General features: G+C 41.7%; 2 protein-coding genes across 2 annotated transcripts in view; both read left to right on the top strand.

The window, feature by feature from the left end:
• Window positions 1-19,837, top strand: part of LOC134680467 (uncharacterized protein K02A2.6-like) — a 303,959-nt gene that overhangs the window by 102,443 nt on the left and 181,679 nt on the right. The window lies entirely within an intron of this gene.
• LOC134680437 (uncharacterized) lies at window positions 85-11,513 on the top strand. Its single transcript, XM_063539572.1, has 9 exons — window positions 85-398; window positions 584-730; window positions 1,108-1,260; window positions 3,366-3,528; window positions 4,345-4,580; window positions 5,294-5,411; window positions 6,568-6,761; window positions 7,045-7,174; window positions 11,088-11,513. The coding sequence occupies exons 1-9, from the start codon at window positions 264-266 to the stop codon at window positions 11,483-11,485; spliced, it is 1,674 nt and encodes a 557-aa protein (XP_063395642.1). The 5' UTR covers window positions 85-263; the 3' UTR covers window positions 11,486-11,513.

Here is a 19,837-nt window from a genome sequence, read left to right as displayed (position 1 = left end):
AAAATCTAGTATTCAAATCAGACAAAACTTATAAAATATTAAAAAAATAATAGGAATTGTCTACCGTCGTGTCAAACCTGTCAAACAGAACAATCACAAAATCACATCAAATCACAAAAACGTAACTTTTTAGATTAAGTGATGTGTTTGTTTTTAACTTAAAATATGTTGTTTCTATATATAAATAAGTAGAATGTCAGTACGAGCAAATTCTTAGTGTAATTCACACAACTCCTTAAAGATATTGCTTACCACAGTAAAAAATGTCAAATTCATCAACAAGTATGAAAAACCACACGAAGAAAGCAAGTAGCAGCAGAGACCGGGACAGAAATAAATCTGTGGCGTCAGAATCAGGAGGCTCAAGTCAGTGTGATACTCCTCCACTCAATGAAAAGGCAAGTAATGATGCTATCTGACGTCTTTCGCAGCTTCGCGGCATAAATCGTACTGCATCCAATGTTACGTTGTTTTTTTATTTAAAAATAAATAAACTACATTAACTACATATTAATTATTGTTTACCGCTACAAAAATCTGAATATTGCTTAGTATGTACAACAATATGGCTTTTATGATTTAGGACAGTACCACATCTCAGGGCAAGTTTGCTGGAGTCAGTGCCGACTCAGTGCTGTGCATGGCTGACCAAGTTGGTGCTGAGATCAATGTTGAGGCAGCCACAAACTTGGCGGAAGACGTCAGCTACAAGTTGAGGCAGACAATATGTGTAAGTATGCAGTGCCCTGTTTATCAAAAGCTTGTAACTTGTAATACAAGTGGAAGTCCCTTTCTAACAAAAGCTGTCAAAAAGGGACTTCCACTTGTATTACAAGTTACAAGCTATTGATAAACAGGGCACAGGTCATATTAATAGGTGTGTGTCCTTTATAAATTGTACAGAGTTTTAATAAAAAAAATAATTATGGTAATCTTATCCTAACTCTCCCAAACTAAGCTATATTACACAAGTATAACTTTTTTTTTCTAGAATAACAGGTTTGAACAAGAAGTATATGATAAAATCAAAATGTTGAAGTTATGGGAGGATTAAAAAATAAAATTAAAAACATTGTCCTCCTTCATTTTATTTTTCATATGTTACAGGCCATTGCTTTACACAGTGAAATGATGAAGAAATCTCGAGTGGACACATGGGATGTGAACACAGTGCTAACACTCTCGGACACAAGCCCTGTGGTCGGAGCAAACACTGTCAAGTATGCCACAGTTGGGGACGGAAAGGTCTGCTGTGCACTCGTGAGTAAAACCCTAATCATATATATGTATATTTAGTTTTTGTTTTTATTGTTATTGACTAAATTGTAGATTTAAACATGTAGATTCAAACTATAATTACTGCCATGGAGAAATAAGTGGAATAGCTCTCACACCATACATGGCTGCCCTTACTTATAAATAATAATTTGTATGGGATGTATATTAAAATATAATATATATGGTCACCATCATATTAAAATATATTATCTCTAACTTATGCTTGCTTAATACTAATAAAGTTTAAATTTTATTACAAATCTGTATTTAAAACTTATTCGAAATGGGTTTTTTCCATGTATGGTGTGAGCACTCTAAGGATAATTTCTCTATGCTACTACTATATTAAATCTACCCATTTCTCATGCATACACTTATGCTAGTAAGAGGTAGAATGCTTGTTAATGGGGAAAAATGTATAATACTAAAACAATCAGTCTACCTCTAGTCTTTAAAGTGTGCCATGTTATATAATTTTATTAATTTACTTTACACTTTTTCTTCTTATCGTGTGAAGGGATCATAACTAAATAATATTTACACTGAAGATTGGAATAGAACAAAAAATAATATCTAGAACAAGATGAAAACAATTTAATACTGGAACAGAATCTGCTTTCAATAAATGCTACTGAAGGTCATTATTTTACAATTGAAAAGTAAATCAGAAAAAAATAATAATAAAAACAATCTTCTTTTTATGATGTTACCCTCTATCCTATGGGATTCGAATATTATTTTATAAATATTTAAAATAAATGACACAATATGATAAGAAAACAATATGATAAGAAAAACAATAAAGAAGAATAAATTTTACACTGCCTTGAGCATCTTCTAATGATAATTACGGAAACAGTATGATAACAAACACAATAAAGAAATCACGCTGCCTTTGTCATATTTTTGCATATCTGTTGCGGTTCTTCAGTTATCGCTTTCTTCTGGTTCTTCTGTTATGGGTTTCTTCTCTTTAGTGGGTCTCAACAGTGGCAATGGCAGCGAACCCATCAAATTTCTCCCCTTTCCCATGAAACTGCCGCCCAAGCTGAATATCTTTTGTGGGTCCATAACACCCATTAATGCTTCAAACTGAGGCGCTGACATACTAAAAACTGCTAAACACAGTATTAAAAGTGTTTTGAAGATTTTCATTGTTATTTTTGTTTTCTTTTTTCTTATTATGACTTGAAGACCAAAATGTATGTGTGTATTTTTGCGAAGCTGGAGGTTTTTATATCAGTGCTAAAGGGCCATTTTATATTTAGTAATTGAACTTGTATGTTTAATAGTGCATGAAATTAATATGTTACATATTTTATTAACCATTTTGTTTACATAAAATAATAATTTCACAGTAGTATATCATTATTATCGTAATTTCTTCACGGTTCTAGTTTAATAGTAACATGTTATTTAAGTATTTTTTTTTTTACATTGAAGCTGACAAGTGGCAGACTGTGTGCTGCTGAATCCCTTACATAGGATTCACAAAAAACCGGGCAAGTGCGAGTCGGACTCGCGCACGAAGGGTTCCGTACCATAATGCAAAAAAAAAAAAGCAAAAAAAAACGGTCACCCATCCAAGTACTGACCCCTCCCGACGTTGCTTAACTTTGGTCAAAAATCACGTTTGTTGTATGGGAGCCCCATTTAAATCTTTATTTTATTCTGTTTTTAGTATTTGTTATAGCGGCAACAGAAATACATCATCTGTGAAAATTTCAACTGTCTACCTATCACGGTTCGTGAGATACAGCCTGGTGACAGACGGACGGACGGACGGACGGACGGACGGACAGCAAAGTCTTAGTAATAGGGTCCCGTTTTACCCTTTGGGTACGGAACCCTAAAAAAGCAAGAGGCATTCGAGAAAAAATATTTAATCACATCATATTACACAACACATGATTCATACTTTAAAAAAACTTAATATAGAGTGACAAATGATCCATAATCAACAAGCCGATTAAAAATAAATAATCAAATATAATACATGTTAAAATAATGCCAGTGGCTTATTCTATGTTCCTAACATAATTTAATCTTAGAAGATTTTTGGTTAATATTTGTATACATATTTTTAGGAGCCCGTGATGAATGTGACTGAATATGCGATGACGTCACAGAGCTATGTGTACTCCACAACCCCCACCGTGTCCGTGGAATGGATCACAGACGAGAAGAGCTTAAACAACAACACGAACATCAGTGCTGCTTTACAGAATTATTACACTAAAGTAGCAAGAGGTAAACAATATACACCATTATCACCTGTCTATATCTAATTACGTCAAAGTTTAATCATAAATTATATTATAAAAATATTCATTCGTTATTTGAAACATAAAAATACTTATTCCATCCTTTACTGTTAAGGTTTATACTGTAAATTTTAAGAATGTTTTAAAGTTTTAAAGATAAACCATCTACATAATTTTACCTCTCATGAATCATGATTCATATAAAATACTAGATATAATAATCTCAGCAGCCTATGAGCAAATATTAAAATACTTAGCGGTTTTAAACCACCTGTCTTCACATTGTCTTTCAGATAAAATAGGCACATGTAACTACATGTGCCCATGTGTACATAAATAAATAATAATAATAAATAAATAAATAAATATTACAGGACATTATTACACAAATTGACTGAGCCTCACGGTAAGCTCAAGAAAGCTTGTGTTGTGGGTACTCAGACAACGATGTATATAATATATGACATACTTAAATACATAGAAAACAACCATGACTCAGGAACAAATATCTGTATCATCATACAAATAAATGCCCTTACCAGGATTCGAACCCGGGACCATCGGCTTCATAGGCAGGGTCACTACCCACTAGGCCAGACCGGTCGTCAGGCCAATGTACATGTCTAACTAGACACAATAATTATCATGTTACTAAACGTCAAGAAAGCCAGGCCTTTTTTGATCAAATACCTATCACTAAGGGAATTGCAGATCGTATAATAACATCGTTTAATTTAAGTTTTATGGTGTAGATTGGAAATTTTTAAACACGATGAATTTTTAATTGTAAAATAAATTTCAGCAATATTAAACCTCAGAAAGAAACCTAAAGAATTAGCAGTGGAGGACCTCACAACGAACACCCGGATCGGGCCGATATTCCCGAACCTGTTCAACCTGGCGGTGCTGGTTCTGAACGACGACAATCTGAACGCGCTCAACGTGCCGGCCAAGAAGCCGCTGCAGGCCAATGTGCTTGATATGGTTGACGCGCTTTGTTCAAACCCTTGCAGTCTGGATACCAACATACAGCAGCAGGTTAGTTTAGGTTTAGGTTAGTTTCTTAGCAGTGGAAGACCTCACAACGAACACCCGGATCGGGCCGATATTCCCGAACTTATTCAACCTGGCGGTGCTGGTTCTGAACGACGACAATCTGAACGCGCTCAACGTGCCGGCCAAGAAGCCGCTGCAGGCCAATGTGCTTGATATGGTTGACGCGCTGTGTTCTAACCCTTGCAGTTTGGATACCAACATACAGCAGCAGGTTAGTTTAGGTTTAGGTTAGTATCTTAGCAGTGGAAGACCTCACAACGAACACTCGGATCGGGCCGATATTCCCGAACCTGTTCAACCTGGCGGTGCTGGTTCAGAACGACGACAATCTGAACGCGCTCAACGTGCCGGCCAAGAAGCCGCTGCAGGCCAATGTGCTTGATATGGTTGACGCGCTGTGTTCAAACCCTTGCAGTTTGGATACCAACATACAGCAGCAGGTTAGTTTAGGTTTCACACCATGGTTATCAATTCGAAGACACAAAAATACCAAAAAAATAAAGCCGTATACAGGTGCAGTATATATCATTGTTTTCCACCGTATTTTCTCGGAAACGTTCGTATCTGCAGTCAACATCAGTACTTTTTCTACCGAGACTGACTGAAATAGCAAGACATGTTCGTACGTTTCCGTGAAAATACGATGGAAAATAATTATGCCCTACATCTGTAACTAACATTATCGTATACTTCAGTTTCAGCGATTGTTTCCTGTCATGGTGTCCAATATCCTCGGCAACGGCTCTCTAGCAGATAAGATGGTTCTAATACTCACCAAAATCACAAGGACATGGCCTTCCTTTATCACAATAGGTATGTACTACGTTTTCTTTATTACACAAAAAAAAAAACGATATATCTTCCGCTTTCTGCTTTTAATTTATGATCATAATCACGTATCTGCTTTTATAATCTAGCATGCTCTTTTTACGTCAAATAATTACGTTATTAAAAAAAAAGTGAGTGAGAACATGTGTGTGAACATACCAATAATAGCCAGACTACCCTAGAACATTTTAATCATTAACTTTATTTATTTTGGTGAGTGATGATTTTTGATTTTTCACAAATGTAAGTATACGAGTAGGTACATATTACGTTAGTAGGTAATGCATAAATAAGATTGTTAGTCTCGTTGAACATCAATGAACATCTCATCTCCTTCGTGTCTCTTATACTTAGGGCATACTGAAAATTCATGGACTGGCCACTTAGAAAAAATAAGTCTTCTCATATATCAGAATCCAGAAACTTTCAGTATGGCCCACGTATGACACAATAATGAAACCAGTAATAAAACATTAGACTTACGCTTTCGATAAGAACCTTATTTCCTTTTCCATAAACTATTTACTAGTCAAATCTATTACTCTTTATGAACCACCAGAACTATATGCTAATTTAAAACTAGGTACTTAAACATAAAAAAACTTTAACTATACAGTGTGGAAAGATAAGTCGGGCCCTGGAGGGAAACTACCTTAAATCCTTAAGCTGGCTCATTTTACTTAAAGGAGACATTCCTTTATTTTTAAAAAGAAACAAAACTGCATTCAAAGATTTTCTAAAACTCGCTTGCCTCGCCCGGGACTCGAACCGACTAAAAATTCCAAAAAATAAAAACTCGCAATTTTATTGTACTATTCGATACAGTTAATGTTAATGATAACATTTCTCCAAGAAACATTAGGTCTTACACTCGTCTGTCGTACAAAATATCCATAAAATCTAATATTTAGTACTCAAGATTTTTTTAGACAAGCGAATTTGAAGAAAAAAGATAAAATCTTTGAATGCAGTTTTGTTTCTTTTTAAAAATAAAGGAATGTTTCCTTTAAGTAAAATGAGCCAGCTTAAGGATTTAAGGTAGTTACCCTCCAGAGCCCGACTTATCTTTCCACCCTGTATACTATAGTAGCTGGCGGGTTTAAAAAGCCGTACACATTTGACTATTTTAAAATGATTGCAGGCAAAGGCATCCTGTTCGACTACCTCTCCCAAGGCACGTGCGAGCGGCTGACGGCGCCGATGATCCGCTGCGTGGTGGCGCTGGGCCGGCGCGCGCTCGTGCAGTGCCTCGGCGACCACCTCGACCACCTGGACGCGAGGGCGCACGCGCCGAGGAAGGATCATGCCGGGGTCGGCCTCCGGGAGGCTTTGCTGGTGTGTATATTGTACCATACTCTAGGCTGCTGCAGGTTTCGGCGACCACCTGGACGCGCGGGTTCATGCACCAAGGAAGGCCGGCCGCGACGGGGTCGGCATCATTCTGTTGGCGCATCCCACACTAGTCATTCATACTGTAGATATAAATAGATAGACGCTGCCAGAATATTGAGTTTGGCAAGCATTGTCTTTGCATTGGAATATAGAATTACTGCCATATCGTGTTTCGGAAAAAATACTATGTCACTCATTTTACAAAGGCTTGGAATTATTCGTACAGGACGTGTCGACGTGCCTGCTCAGGTCGGAGCGGACGACGTTCTTGGAAGACTTCGTCATGACTGACTACACCCTGTACGAGATGCTGGGCGACTCGATCTTGCCGCGACGGACACTGTTTCATTATAAAGGTTAGATCAAATAGTCCCCTTTATAATTGCACTTACATTGTACAATCCTCATCTTAGATGCATTCCCCTATTCACTTAGAGCAGCGGTCGGCAACCTTTTAATGGAGGTGACGCGGGCCGTACTTTGTTAATATTTATGACTTTATGAGACACTAGCTGTGCCCGCGGCTCCGCCCGCGTGGAATTCAGTCTGTGTCAGTAAGCGGCTTTGGTAGGCGTACACTGCGTACAGCGTGGCACGTACCGTACGTCGGTCTATACCCGACTCTTTTAGTATATGAGGGCGCCGAAGGCGCCTGGCTTTGGAACGCGTGCAGCGAGCCACGTACGTCGGATTACGCCCGACGCTTTGAGTATGAGGGCGCCGAAGGCGCCCGGCTTTGGTAGGCGTTCAGCGTGGCACGTACGTCGGTCTACTCCCGACTCTTTTAGTATGAGGGCGCCGAAGGCGCCCGGCTTTGGAAAGCGAACAGCGCGCCACGTACGTCGGGCTACGCCCGACGCTTTGGGTATGAGGGCGCCGAAGGCGCTACAGCGCGCCACGTACGTCGGGCTACGACCGCCTCTTTGAGTATGAGGGCGCCGAAGACGCCCGGCTTTGGAACACGTACAGCGAGCCACGTACGTCGGATTACGCCTGACGCTTTGAGTATGAGGGCGCCGGAGGCCCCCGGCTTTGGTAGGCGTACAGCGTGGCACGTACGTCGGTCTACGACCGACTCTTTTAGTATGTGGGCGCCGAAGGCGCCCGGCTTTGGAAAGCGTACAGCGCGCCACGTACGTCGGGCTACGCCCGACGCTTTGGGTATGAGGGCGCCGAAGGCGCCTGGTTTTGGGACGCGTACAGCGCGCCACGTACGTCGGGCTACGACCGCCGCTTTGAGAATGAGGGCGCCGAAGGCGCCCGGCTTTGGAACGCGTACAGCGAGCCACGTACGTACGTCGGATTACGCCCGACGCTTTGAGTATGAGGGCGCCGAAGGCGCCCGGCTTTGGTAGGCGTACAGCGTGGCACGTACGTCGGTCTACGCCCGACTCTTTTAGAATATGAGGGCGCCGAAGGCGCCCTGCTTTGGAACGCGTACAGCGAGCCACGTACGTCGGATTACGCCCGACGCTTTGAGTATGAGGGCGCCGAAGGCGCCCGGCTTTGGCAGGCGTTCAGCGTGGCACGTACATCGGTCTACTCCCGACTCTTTTAGTATGAGGGCGCCGAAGGCGCCCGGCTTTGGAAAGCGAACAGCGCGCCACGTACGTCGGGCTACGCCCGACGCTTTGGGTATGAGGGCGCCTAAGACGCCCGGCTATGGAACGCGTACAGCGAGCCACGTACGTCGGATTACGCCCGACGCTTTGAGTATGAGGGCGCCGAAGGCGCCCGGCTTTGGTAGGCGTTCAGCGTGGCACGTACATCGGTCTACTCCCGACTCTTTTAGTATGAGGGCGCCGAAGGCGCCCGGCTTTGGAAAGCGAACAGCGCGCCACGTACGTCGGGCTAAGCCCGACGCTTTGGGTATGAGGGCGCCGAAGGCGCCCGGCTATGGGACGCGTACAGCGCGCCACGTACGTCGGGCTACGACCGCCGCTTTGAGAATGAGGGCGCCGAAGGCGCCCGGCTATGGGACGCGTACAGCGCGCCACGTACGTCGGGCTACGACCGCCGCTTTGAAAATGAGGGCGCCGAAGGCGCCCGGCTTTGGAACGCGTACAGCGAGCCACGTACGTCGGATTACGCCCGTCGCTTTGAGTATGAGGGCGCCGAAGGCGCCCGGCTTTGGTAGGCATTCAGCGTGGCACGTACGTCGGTCTACTCCCGACCGTTTTAGTATGAGGGCGCCGAAGGCGCCCGGCTTTGGAAAGCGAACAGCGCGCCACGTACGTCGGGCTACGCCCGACGCTTTGGGTATGAGGGCGCCGAAGGCGCCCGGCTATGGGACGCGTACAGCGCGCCACGTACGTCGGACTACGATCGCCGCTTTGAGTATAAGGGCGCCGAAGGCGCCCGGCTTTGATAAGCGTACAGCGTAACACGTACGTCGGGCTACGCTTGACAGTTTTAGTATGAGAAAGTCGTAGTCGCTTGGCTTTGGTCCGCTTCCAGCGCGCCACATACATCGGGCCACGCCCGACTCATTTAGTATGAGGGCACTTAAGGCGCCCGTCTTTGGAACTGGTACAGCGCGCCACGTGCGTCGAGTTACGCCCGATGCTTTGAGTATGAGGGCGCCGACGACGCCCGGATTTGGTAAGCGTACAGCGTGGCACGTACGTCGGTCTACGCCCGACTCTTTTAGTATGAGGGCGCCGAAGGCGCCCGGCTATGGAACGTCAGGCTACGCCCGCCGCTTTGAGTATGAGTGCATCGGGCTACGCCCGACTCTTTTAGTATGAGGGCTCAGAAGGCTCCCAGCTTTGAAACTGGTACAGCGCGCCACGTGCGTCGGGTCACGCCCGATGCTTTGAGTATGAGGGCGCCGAAGGCGCCCGGATTAGTTAAGCGTATAGCGTGGCACGTACGTCGGTCTACGCCCGACTCTTTGAGTATGAGTGCATCGGGCTATGCCCGACTCTCTTAGTATGAGGGCGCCGAAGGCGCCCGGCTTTGGAACTGGCACAGCGCGCCGTGTGCTTCGGGTTACGCCCGACGCCCGATGCTTTGAGTATGAGGGCGCCGACGGCGCCCGGCTTTGGTAAGCGTTCAGCGTGACACGTACGTTGGGCTACGCCTGACACTTTTAGTATGAGGGCGCCTAAGGCGCCCGGCTTTGGAACTGGTACAGCGCGCCACGTGCGTCGGGTTACGCCCGATGCTTCGAGTATGAGGGCGCTGAAAGCGTAACGGCGGACGTAAGTACTCTTTTGTACGTCTAAATCGGTTAAGGCATTCAGAAGTTAAGGCGGAATAAAGAAACTCACATAAATAAATATATACCTACATACACTCGTCTTTCTTTTGGGCAGTCGTGAAGTGTAAAAAGACGGCACTGTGCAATTAGGGGCAATTAATTTGTTTAATTTTGTTGTATTATTAAATCAACATAATTATTCAATTAAATTTGTTGATACCCGGTCTTCTAAACATAGAGTTAATTTGGCAAAATCCTTCCTCGGTGGCTTATTCGTGTCACTACGTATTAAATTCAGCGCCATCTGTTAGTTTTCCAGGGTACTCAATAGTGGTAGCACATATTTGGAAAAAGTTTGCCCCTCCTTCCTAAGTAGCGCCATAAGATTCAGGGGCAAACTTAAATCAAGCGGGTGTTGTGGCTACCCCCCCTTTTAGGGGTTGAATTTTTATAGCCTATAACCTGGCCGGAGATTTTCTCGACAGATTAGTAAAGTTTGCATCAGAATCTGTTCAGCCGTTTTCACGTGATGCGCGTTCAAATAAACAGACAAACAGATAAACAGATAAACAGACAAAAATTCTAAAAACTGTTGGAACGTGTTCTGTTATCGATTCTAAGTATCCCCAGCCAACTTTTTTTCAAATATCTTCCATGTACAGACTTTCGACCCTCTACAGCTTTATTTATGTATAGAAGATAGATAGATAGATAGATAGATAGATAGATTGTCGTTTGTCACTATTACATACAAAATAGCCAAGGCGGCACTCGGGCCGCAAGTGGCAGATTCACGAGCCGCATGCGGCCCGCGGGCTGCAGGTTGCCGACCGCTGACTTAGAGGGTTTCGGAAACTCGAATTCCCCCCAATGTTTTCTTTCTCCAAATATTTTGGATAAATATATAAACGCATTTCGTTCTTAAGTTCTATGAAACATTGTCGCTGGGTTCGAACTTACGTCTTCCTGTTTAGTTAAGCTCACATTTAACCGCTAGGTCACCAGCGCTTGATTAGCTGATTTGCTTACTAAATACATTTAATAATGAATATCCTGTTCTTTGCTAGATGAAAAACCGGTACACACAACGAACGCTGACAAAACATCTGAAGAAGAATTCCCATACGTACTACCCGTTAGACCTGTCGCGCGGCGCCCTAGAATCCGATCCATACCCTTCATGAAGCAATTCAACGGTATCCACAGAGAAGCAGTCTTCGAACCCACCAAGTACTCCACCAAAAGTATACACATAAAGTTAAAAAGTTGCCGGACAAGAGAAATCCCGCTAAAGTTAACCAGAGTGCAAATAACTAGGGCCCAAATGAACATGAACACAAGTGCGTCGTGTGTGCGAAGTGCGCCGAGCGGCGGCGTGGTGGTGGCCTGCGGCCGCCTGACTAGGTTTAAGTATAAACTCAGTAACAGTGATACATTTCCAATGTTTGGAGCTTTAACATTGTAGGTTAAGTAAATAAATTATTCATTTTAAACTGCTTTTTATTTTCTTTGGGTATTGATAGCTGAACTTCGATATCAAAAAAGCAAGTAAATTACTAGAAACACAATACATTTATCACAGACGTATTGCACCTAACTTTTAAAATCCCTGTTACCGCTGTTGTAAAATTTTACCCTTCCATAGAAAATGGACCAGCCGAAATGTATTAAACAGCCAAATTGTTTTTTTTTTCGCGATTTCGGGGTTGGTCCCTTATTAAAAGTTGCTCAGTTTATCACAAAACCTCCCTGGCAACGGGAATGCAGTTATTTTTTAGCCACCCTGTATGGAAACACCGGAATTTCATAACAATAGTTAAAAGTTAAAAAAAAAATCAACTCGAAAACTACGAAAAATCGGCTAACATACATGGGCATGGGGTATATTCTGATAGCCCACGACGTGCGGAATCAAAAAAAGGGTGCAGTTTTTGACAAATTGTTGAAATTGTCTACGGAATCCAAAGAACAGCGTGTGAGACCTTTTTGAACACCCTTAATAGTCCGCTTGAAACGAGAACAGAGTAACATCGGCAAATGTTTTTCGACTACATTCGGAAGTTGGCAAGTCGCGGAGTACCTAATCATCTGATCCTGTTACTCCATAGTCGCGCGAGTCCAATTCTTGAGCGATCAAATGTATCATGATCCGGAGTGAATAACACTAAAGTGTTTTACTTTTAGGTACTTACAGCAATCTGGACCGTGATTAGGTTCCTACGAGTATAATGCACTAGGTACGGGTTTACCCGTAGGTTAGTTACTAGCTATGATACCTATATCTCCCTTAATAATACCTAATAATCCTAATGAAATACATAAATAATCCGCAGGTAGAGTTAGGTTCTAAGGTTTGTATAATTATTTTACGATCGGATAACTTAATCAGATAGCTGCTCCTATCCTATTTAACCTGACCCCTGACCCTATCTGACGTTAAATTGAGTTCATTGTTGTCACGTCTAATACCACATTATACTGGTTCCCTAAAGCGATCAACTCTTCCACGTGCTTATAATCACTACTCCGTTTACGAAAATGTGCCGCCGCCGTCGCGACTGCTACCTGCTGCCTAGTTCACTATAGTACATTGTCTAGCCCGCGGCCTAAATCCTAAGTTGACTTCAAGATTTGTAACAATTAAGCGTCTTTGAGGGTCAGACTTTGCTGGTCTCGAAGACGGACGGTGCATTGTGAATAAAAATTTGGCGGCCGACAGCCGGGCGTCTTCCTCGTACTTACCGTGTACTTCCCAATATCCTAAAACGCTTGTATTTGACAAAGCCATGTGTTTTACCTGTATATAGTCTGTCCGCTTTTCTAAGATCAAGGGCGCCATAGTAAATTTGTACACATACGTTCTTCGAAATATTTCCAAGGTATCACAGCACATCAAGTACTGATAATCTGGAAAGGTTGATGCTAGGCGACCAAGAGGACCCAGACCCACGCGATGGTCAGACCAGGTCTCCAAAGAACTGTAGATGCCGATGTCACAAGCTCTCCATCAAGCTGAAGACCGCAATAAATGGAGAAGTCTATAGCAACGTTTCCGTCGAAGCCACGATCCTCAGCAATGAGGGAACGACTTAAGGAGGAGGATCACAGCACTGGTTTTACGGAAACGTTGGATCACAATCTAGAATACATACGTACCGTATAGTTACTTACGTGATTAGCTGATGAGCTCTACCACAGAGAAATATGTAGTTCCCTGAGTTTACTTATTTCTCGGTCTCTTAACTACCTGGCCAATAATTTACTTGATGTTTGAGAGTTTTCGCGCGAGCGAGTCGCGCGATTGTCAATTAGGAAACCTCGTTCACTCGAGTAGGTGAAATTCGCGCGATCTTGCGATAATCGCGTAGTCGCGTTGTTTTAGTACGACTCCCTTATATTGCAGATCTGAGGTGTCGTCGATTCTATTCACTTCATTCATTATCAATATAATGCATTTTAGTATAAGGGGGCCAGTTATTGAAACCTTATACTAAAATGAATTCTGTTTATAGGATAATAGAATTCGTTTTTGGTTTAGGGCGGCCAGTTACTAAAAGTAGCCAGTTACTGGCGAATTACTCTAGTAGTAGTAGTAGTAAACTCTTTATTGTACAAAAAGACATATTAAAAATAACATACAATTAGCAAGAAGTACAAAGGCGAACTTATCCCTTTGAGGGATCTCTTCCAGTTAACCTTTGAGTAGATGAGAGGAGAGAGTGAAAAGAGGGTGACAAATGCAGCAAAATGTACAACAAGGTACCAGAAAGATAAAGGATATAAATACATACAAAATTTATAGGATAAACATACATATATTACACAAAAAGGAAAGGGGAAAATACACTAAAAATTGGAAAGAATTAGAACGATATAAAGCAACTATACAATAGAAATATAGACAAATCTCTATACGAGTACATACTTATTAAAATATTTTAATTTTACTGTAGGTACTATTTAACTTACTGTATAAATGTATACTTCATTATTCAGTCAAAAATAAGCGTTACACCTACAATTGTAGCCGGCCAAATAATTCATGCTAATGTGACAAATTGCAAGATGTAGCCACGGACAAAAAAATATTCTTGCATTTTAAAATGATATGTGATGATGGAGGGAGATATTGTCTCGCGATACTTTTTGTCGCGTGGGTTTTGCTGACAAAACTAAATGGGTATGTACATAGGCACCTATTATATCCGTTACATATTTATTGTGTTGCTACCCAGTGAATTTATACAAAACACTGAATGAAAATTAAGCGGGTGAGGTGAAGTCATCAAAGTAAACACAAACAAATATTGGATATTCTGGTAATAGTCCGTTAGGTATAGGGTTGCCATATGGAAGAATTAAATGTCCTGATAAAAATCCGGATATCACCCTAATAATCCGGACATTTCTTGTAGTGCGCAGAGATTTGGCGTAACTTGAACGTCGCCCCGGCGTCGCGCTGCTCTCTGTGGTGTACTGTATCGTGGATCTACTTTTTCCTTTCCCTTCGCCCGATCCCGTAGCCCCCTCCCCGGGCGCGCATTTTATTTTTATTAGGTCATTCCTAAAAATCCGGACACATGTCAAGTCCGGCCGCAATCCGCACAAATGGTAAAAAATCCGGATATGTTCGGACAAATCCGGACGTATGGCAACCCTAGTTAGGTACCTATACCTACCTACTCTTTATTCTTTTTTATTTTCATGCTCTTACATTTATACGTTTCTTCCCTAGAGCGTTTTACTTTCCAAGTACCTACTTACGTTTTTTTTTCATTTTTTAAAGATAAGCCATCAAAACTCAGTTCTTAACCGTTGTATATTATTCCCATTCTGAAATTTAACTCCCGATTCTATAAATAACGAACATTTAATTAAAAATGTTGAACATACCCTCAAAATAAGATATCTACCGAATTCTTAACCTGGTATTATTAAAATCAGAATACGCCTATTAGTCATGTTTTGTAATTTACACATGTATTTTACTTTCCTCGTATTCGTTTTTAATTCGGGTGAAAAGCACCCATTCTCACTCCGTTTGCGCCAAAGTAGGCACTCGTATCTCGTCAGAAATGGGTGCCTTCACTATAAGTACCTAGGTAGATATTTCGTCAAGTTAGCATCAGCAAGCACGTAAATTATTTTCGTACCTATCTTTAGTAACGTGTCTTGGGGTCATACGTCGCAAGTAGGTAACTTACATTACAAGCGGATGTGCAAATATCCCCTACATAATTCATAATGCATATTTCAAGTCACGGTGTAGCCAGGGCCATTGGGCGCGAGTAATTGTTTATAAATATCCTTTACTAATCACTGAATAATTAATACATAGTCAATTATGTATTGATGCGCATTTATTGGCAAGCGATATGCTTTAAGGGGGTGATAGACGGGCGAGTAAGTTCGCTGATTTATAGCCGAACAAGTTTGTCGACTACCCAATATGTTGGAAATTTTACGCGTAGAGTTAGACCAGGCTAAGCTGGCAGCGATTTCGATAACCCGAAATGTGCTAGTGTTATTTAAACATCATAATTTCATAGAAGTTTGGCGTTTAAAATAACACTTGCACAGTCTGGGCTATCAAAATCGATGCTAACTTAGCTCGGTTTATCTCTACGTCTGTCACTACCGCCAATCGCGAGTCGCCATTTTGTTCGGGCAATCTGGATGCCAATCGCTTGTGGCATTTGTGGTTTGGGTTTATTTTTATTTCGGTTGTTTTGTTCACGAAAGCGAATTTTTAATTCACAGTTTTGTAGCTCGTATTAGCGTATGTACGACGATTGTTGATCCATTAGCACCACTTGAACCATCCAACTCACCCGGGATTAACCGGTCAAAACTGGAGCTACCATGGTTACCAGTACAATTTGACACTGATTTAACTGGTTAACTCCGGGTCAGTAAGATTGTGCAAGTGGCCCTTAGGGTTCTAGCTAAACTGGACATTCCATAACGTAAGTATTGAACAACCGATTTAGCTAGGACCCTATATGACTTAACAATCAGAGCAAGACTGTTATCGTCTTCAACGTCGAGCCAAGTAAGTTCGCGAATCTATAATGAACAATTTCATAGCTCGTGTACGTATGTCACCTCCTTTAGTTATACTCGTACAATATACTTCGCGGTTTATACCCTACTATCGAGTTGCGCTGCTTGTTGCATTTCTTTCCTTAAAATATTACACGGCAGACGTTCAACGCAACAGCAAATCACGAAGCGACATTAAGTTACTTATTATGTTTGTTTTATAGAAGGCAAAAAACGAGTAGAGCGGTAGGAATCGATAAACTGCAAAACATTGAGTGTAAGATTGGTAAAACTCAAGATTCCTTGACTGCGGAATTCAAAATAAGGTGCGAATTTGAATCTTAATCTACAACACGCGGTTCATCACATCAGTCGCCTAGAAAATATAATTCGATCATATTAAATTTAATCATAATTTGTAACAAAATAAATCCGCCATATACTAGATTGTGGATTTGATTTGTTTACGCCCGATGATAATCTATTAAAAATGTCGGGGGAAGACATCACAAATTACACAAATTCAAACCCATCACTAATTATAAATTATCGCCACGCTGATGTGTTTTTTGTGAACGATTTACAAGGACGGAAGGATAACATTTATGTGTAACACAGAGATAGGCTAAGGCTTTCAATAAAATAAAATAAAACGTTTTTAAGGTAAATCATCATTACTGGTTGGTCACCCTGGAGTTTTCATATTGCGGTGCGTACTCGTATTCGCAAGCGTGCGTCATACTTGCATACCGCAAACCATTTAATACTGTTCCCTCAGACGGGAACGACATTATGTAATATGTGACCAGGATTCGCTTGAGTGGTACATTTTAAGGACGCGTGCGAAGACTCGACAGACGTGTGAAACTTTAGTTCCAAAGAAAACCTCTGGAGACTGCGCCTAGCTCAAGAAACTGCATCAGCTCTGCTAATGAGTGCCGCTTCACCAGAGCGCATAATGGCCATAATTAACGGAATCATGTTGTATATTAACATTACCAAATCTAGAAATATTGTAAACTTTTTCGTCAAGGATCGAAACTTTGCCGAAGCCGACCATTATATGTATTCTATATTTGTCTTTTTATCGAACGAGCAAGTTTTGCGTGTCCAAGATTTTATGTCCATTACTTTAACATGCTCTATAGCTCAAAGAGTTTGACGGGTTTCACGGATGTTTTTCTCAGTTGCAAGAGTGTTAGTTTATAATTTTGTGTGTGTTTACTCTTTCGTTTTTAAGGTTTCCTTTGGATCGATGGTTCCTTTGGGGATAAACCTATCTCGCCGCCGAGACGCTAGCCGAAGGAGATGATATTTTGCGGTCAGAGTAAAAATAGAGAAAGCACCGTGCGAACAGCGCCTGCCGCTCACACACACGGCATCGATGCCTGATGCACGCATTGCGTTGATTGATTACTAATGGAACTGACTGGGAACAAGCCCGTGTTGAAATGTACAATTGTACAGTTTCAGAATATCCTCAGAAATCTGGTTAGAGTAGTAACGGTTAATCATGAAAATTTAAATTTAGAGAGATTCCCATTGTAAATATGTATGAGTGCGTACAGTGGATTCAGTTGTCATATTCTTTCAAGTGCCAGTGGGCCAGATACATTGCTTGTAAAACCTGCCGTTGGGCAAAAAGGTTCTTGAATGGTGTCCACGAACCGGAGGACTCGCCTGTGAATGTCCAACAAGATAAATCTACTATATAGTAACGGTAGCGGGGATTCATAGGTGAGAGTACACACGCACGACTGGTTGTGGAAATCCTTAAGGGAATCCTTGAATCCATGCAGCAGTTCTGCAGCTAGTTTAGTCTTTCGGCTTATATGAACGCAGTGAATCGAGGTCAATGACAAAAACAACACGCCCACCTGACAAAGGGCTATCACCGAACACACGTATCGAACGTCTAATTTCCGCAGTTCATCAGCACCTACGTGGCGATGACGCCACGTGGGCCGCCGGCGCCGGCGCCGCGGAACGTATTACTCAATCAGCCAGGTTCATCGATATCGAACTAAAAGCTATATTGTTTGTGGGCAGCTCTTTTTCGTCACATAATTAAATAAAAGTTCTTGAGATAACCCGCTGATAGACTGACGGTTAAATGGACAGACGGAAAGCGGAGGATTGGTTTTGCATATCACTCTTCGAGGAATATGATAAAAATACATTTCTTGACTTAGTCTGCAGTCTGCACGCATAACAATTAAGCACCAAACTAGTCTCCCATGTTGTATACGGTTGTTTTGCGTTGCTTGTCTAACGTCTATAACACAACCTTTAAGATGACCATGTGACCTTTAAGATGACGATCTGCCATTTAGGCCAAGCAATAATCATCCTTTAAAGTTGTGAAATGGAGTATGGGGGGAATTCAACTTCGTCGACGAAACTGAATTCCTGAGGTTAATATTGCTCAAGGTAAGGTTTGAAGTCATGTTTGGTATCATTTTCATCTAAATCACAGATGTATTCCGTCCTAAATTTCATCTAAACCGGTTCAGCGGTTATTGACTCCCCATACAAACTTCCACCCCACTTTTCACACCCTCAAAAGATGCTTTTGGTTATTAAATCTATCCTATGTTCTGTGTCGAGACTGAAACTATTTCTATACCAAATTTCAACGAAATTGGTTCAGCAGTTTAAGCGTGAAGAGGGATTTAAAAAACATATATTTTTTTAAATTTTGGTTTTACTTCGGAATAGTGTCAATGTGATACCATAAATGAATTCAGCGCCCCCGATTTATACGAAAATGATACCAAACATGGCCTAACAGCTTCACTAACGTAGATATCAAGATAACATTAAAATCCCTAAATAAACTTTCAAGAGCGGGTATCTCAAAAACTATTCATGATATTGAAAAACTTGACTGAATAAAACTTGTAACTAATTTTATCAGCTTTCGGTTTGTCTTAGTAGTTATGTCGCTAAGACGCAAAGTTTCCAAGATATCAATGAAAAACCGAAAAATTCGACCTTCTTACCCCCCTCTACCCCCCAGCAGCGGGGCTACAGCCGGGGACTTTTGATATGTTCACCTCCTAACTAGTCCAAATAAAGTTACGGAGTCAAAAATTGTGTTCCTAGCATTTCCCTCTACAACGTTTTTTGAGCATTCATTTCCTGACCTAATTAAATTAAGTCGAATTTGCCTTTTATTGAATAGGATAAATTGGAATCTGTTGAACGGGCGCTACACAATACATTGTTATTTTCATTGACATCGCAGGTCAATCATGTTTTGCGGTAATCTCTACCTACGTACATATGTTCTAGGAATAAGTATAAGGCGAGCTATGTTAGCGCGAGTTAGGGCGTTGAAAAATAAACAGGGAGGTATCCTATATGCTTTTAGGCCCTACTACATCAGTGCAATACATATGATACGTCAATTTTGTATTCATCATTTCAGCCTATATACGTCCAGTGCTGAGCACATGCCTCCTCTCATGCGCGAGAGAGCAATTTTGTATTCACCTAATTAAAATTCGAACAGGAACCTTTTTCATAAACTACTCGTAACCCCGTGTTATCATCTAAATAATATCTTTAAACAGTACCTAGGTGCTTTAGTAAATAATACATATGTCTGCCAAAACCGTTCGGAGACGTCTGTTGTAGTACCCAGGATAGTGTTCAGTTCATCCATTGCCCAAACCGGTCGTCTGCCTGTACTGAGCGCGCACCCTTCCGTGAAAATTGACTAAAACTGAAAAACCTTTTTAATTGTGCTTCGTAGTGACGCCTGTTGGGAAAT

This window comes from Cydia fagiglandana, chromosome 1 (assembly GCF_963556715.1).
Source record: "Cydia fagiglandana chromosome 1, ilCydFagi1.1, whole genome shotgun sequence".
NCBI classification, from domain to species: Eukaryota; Metazoa; Arthropoda; class Insecta; order Lepidoptera; family Tortricidae; genus Cydia; species Cydia fagiglandana.
This window is presented reverse-complemented; position numbering and strand designations above follow the sequence as displayed.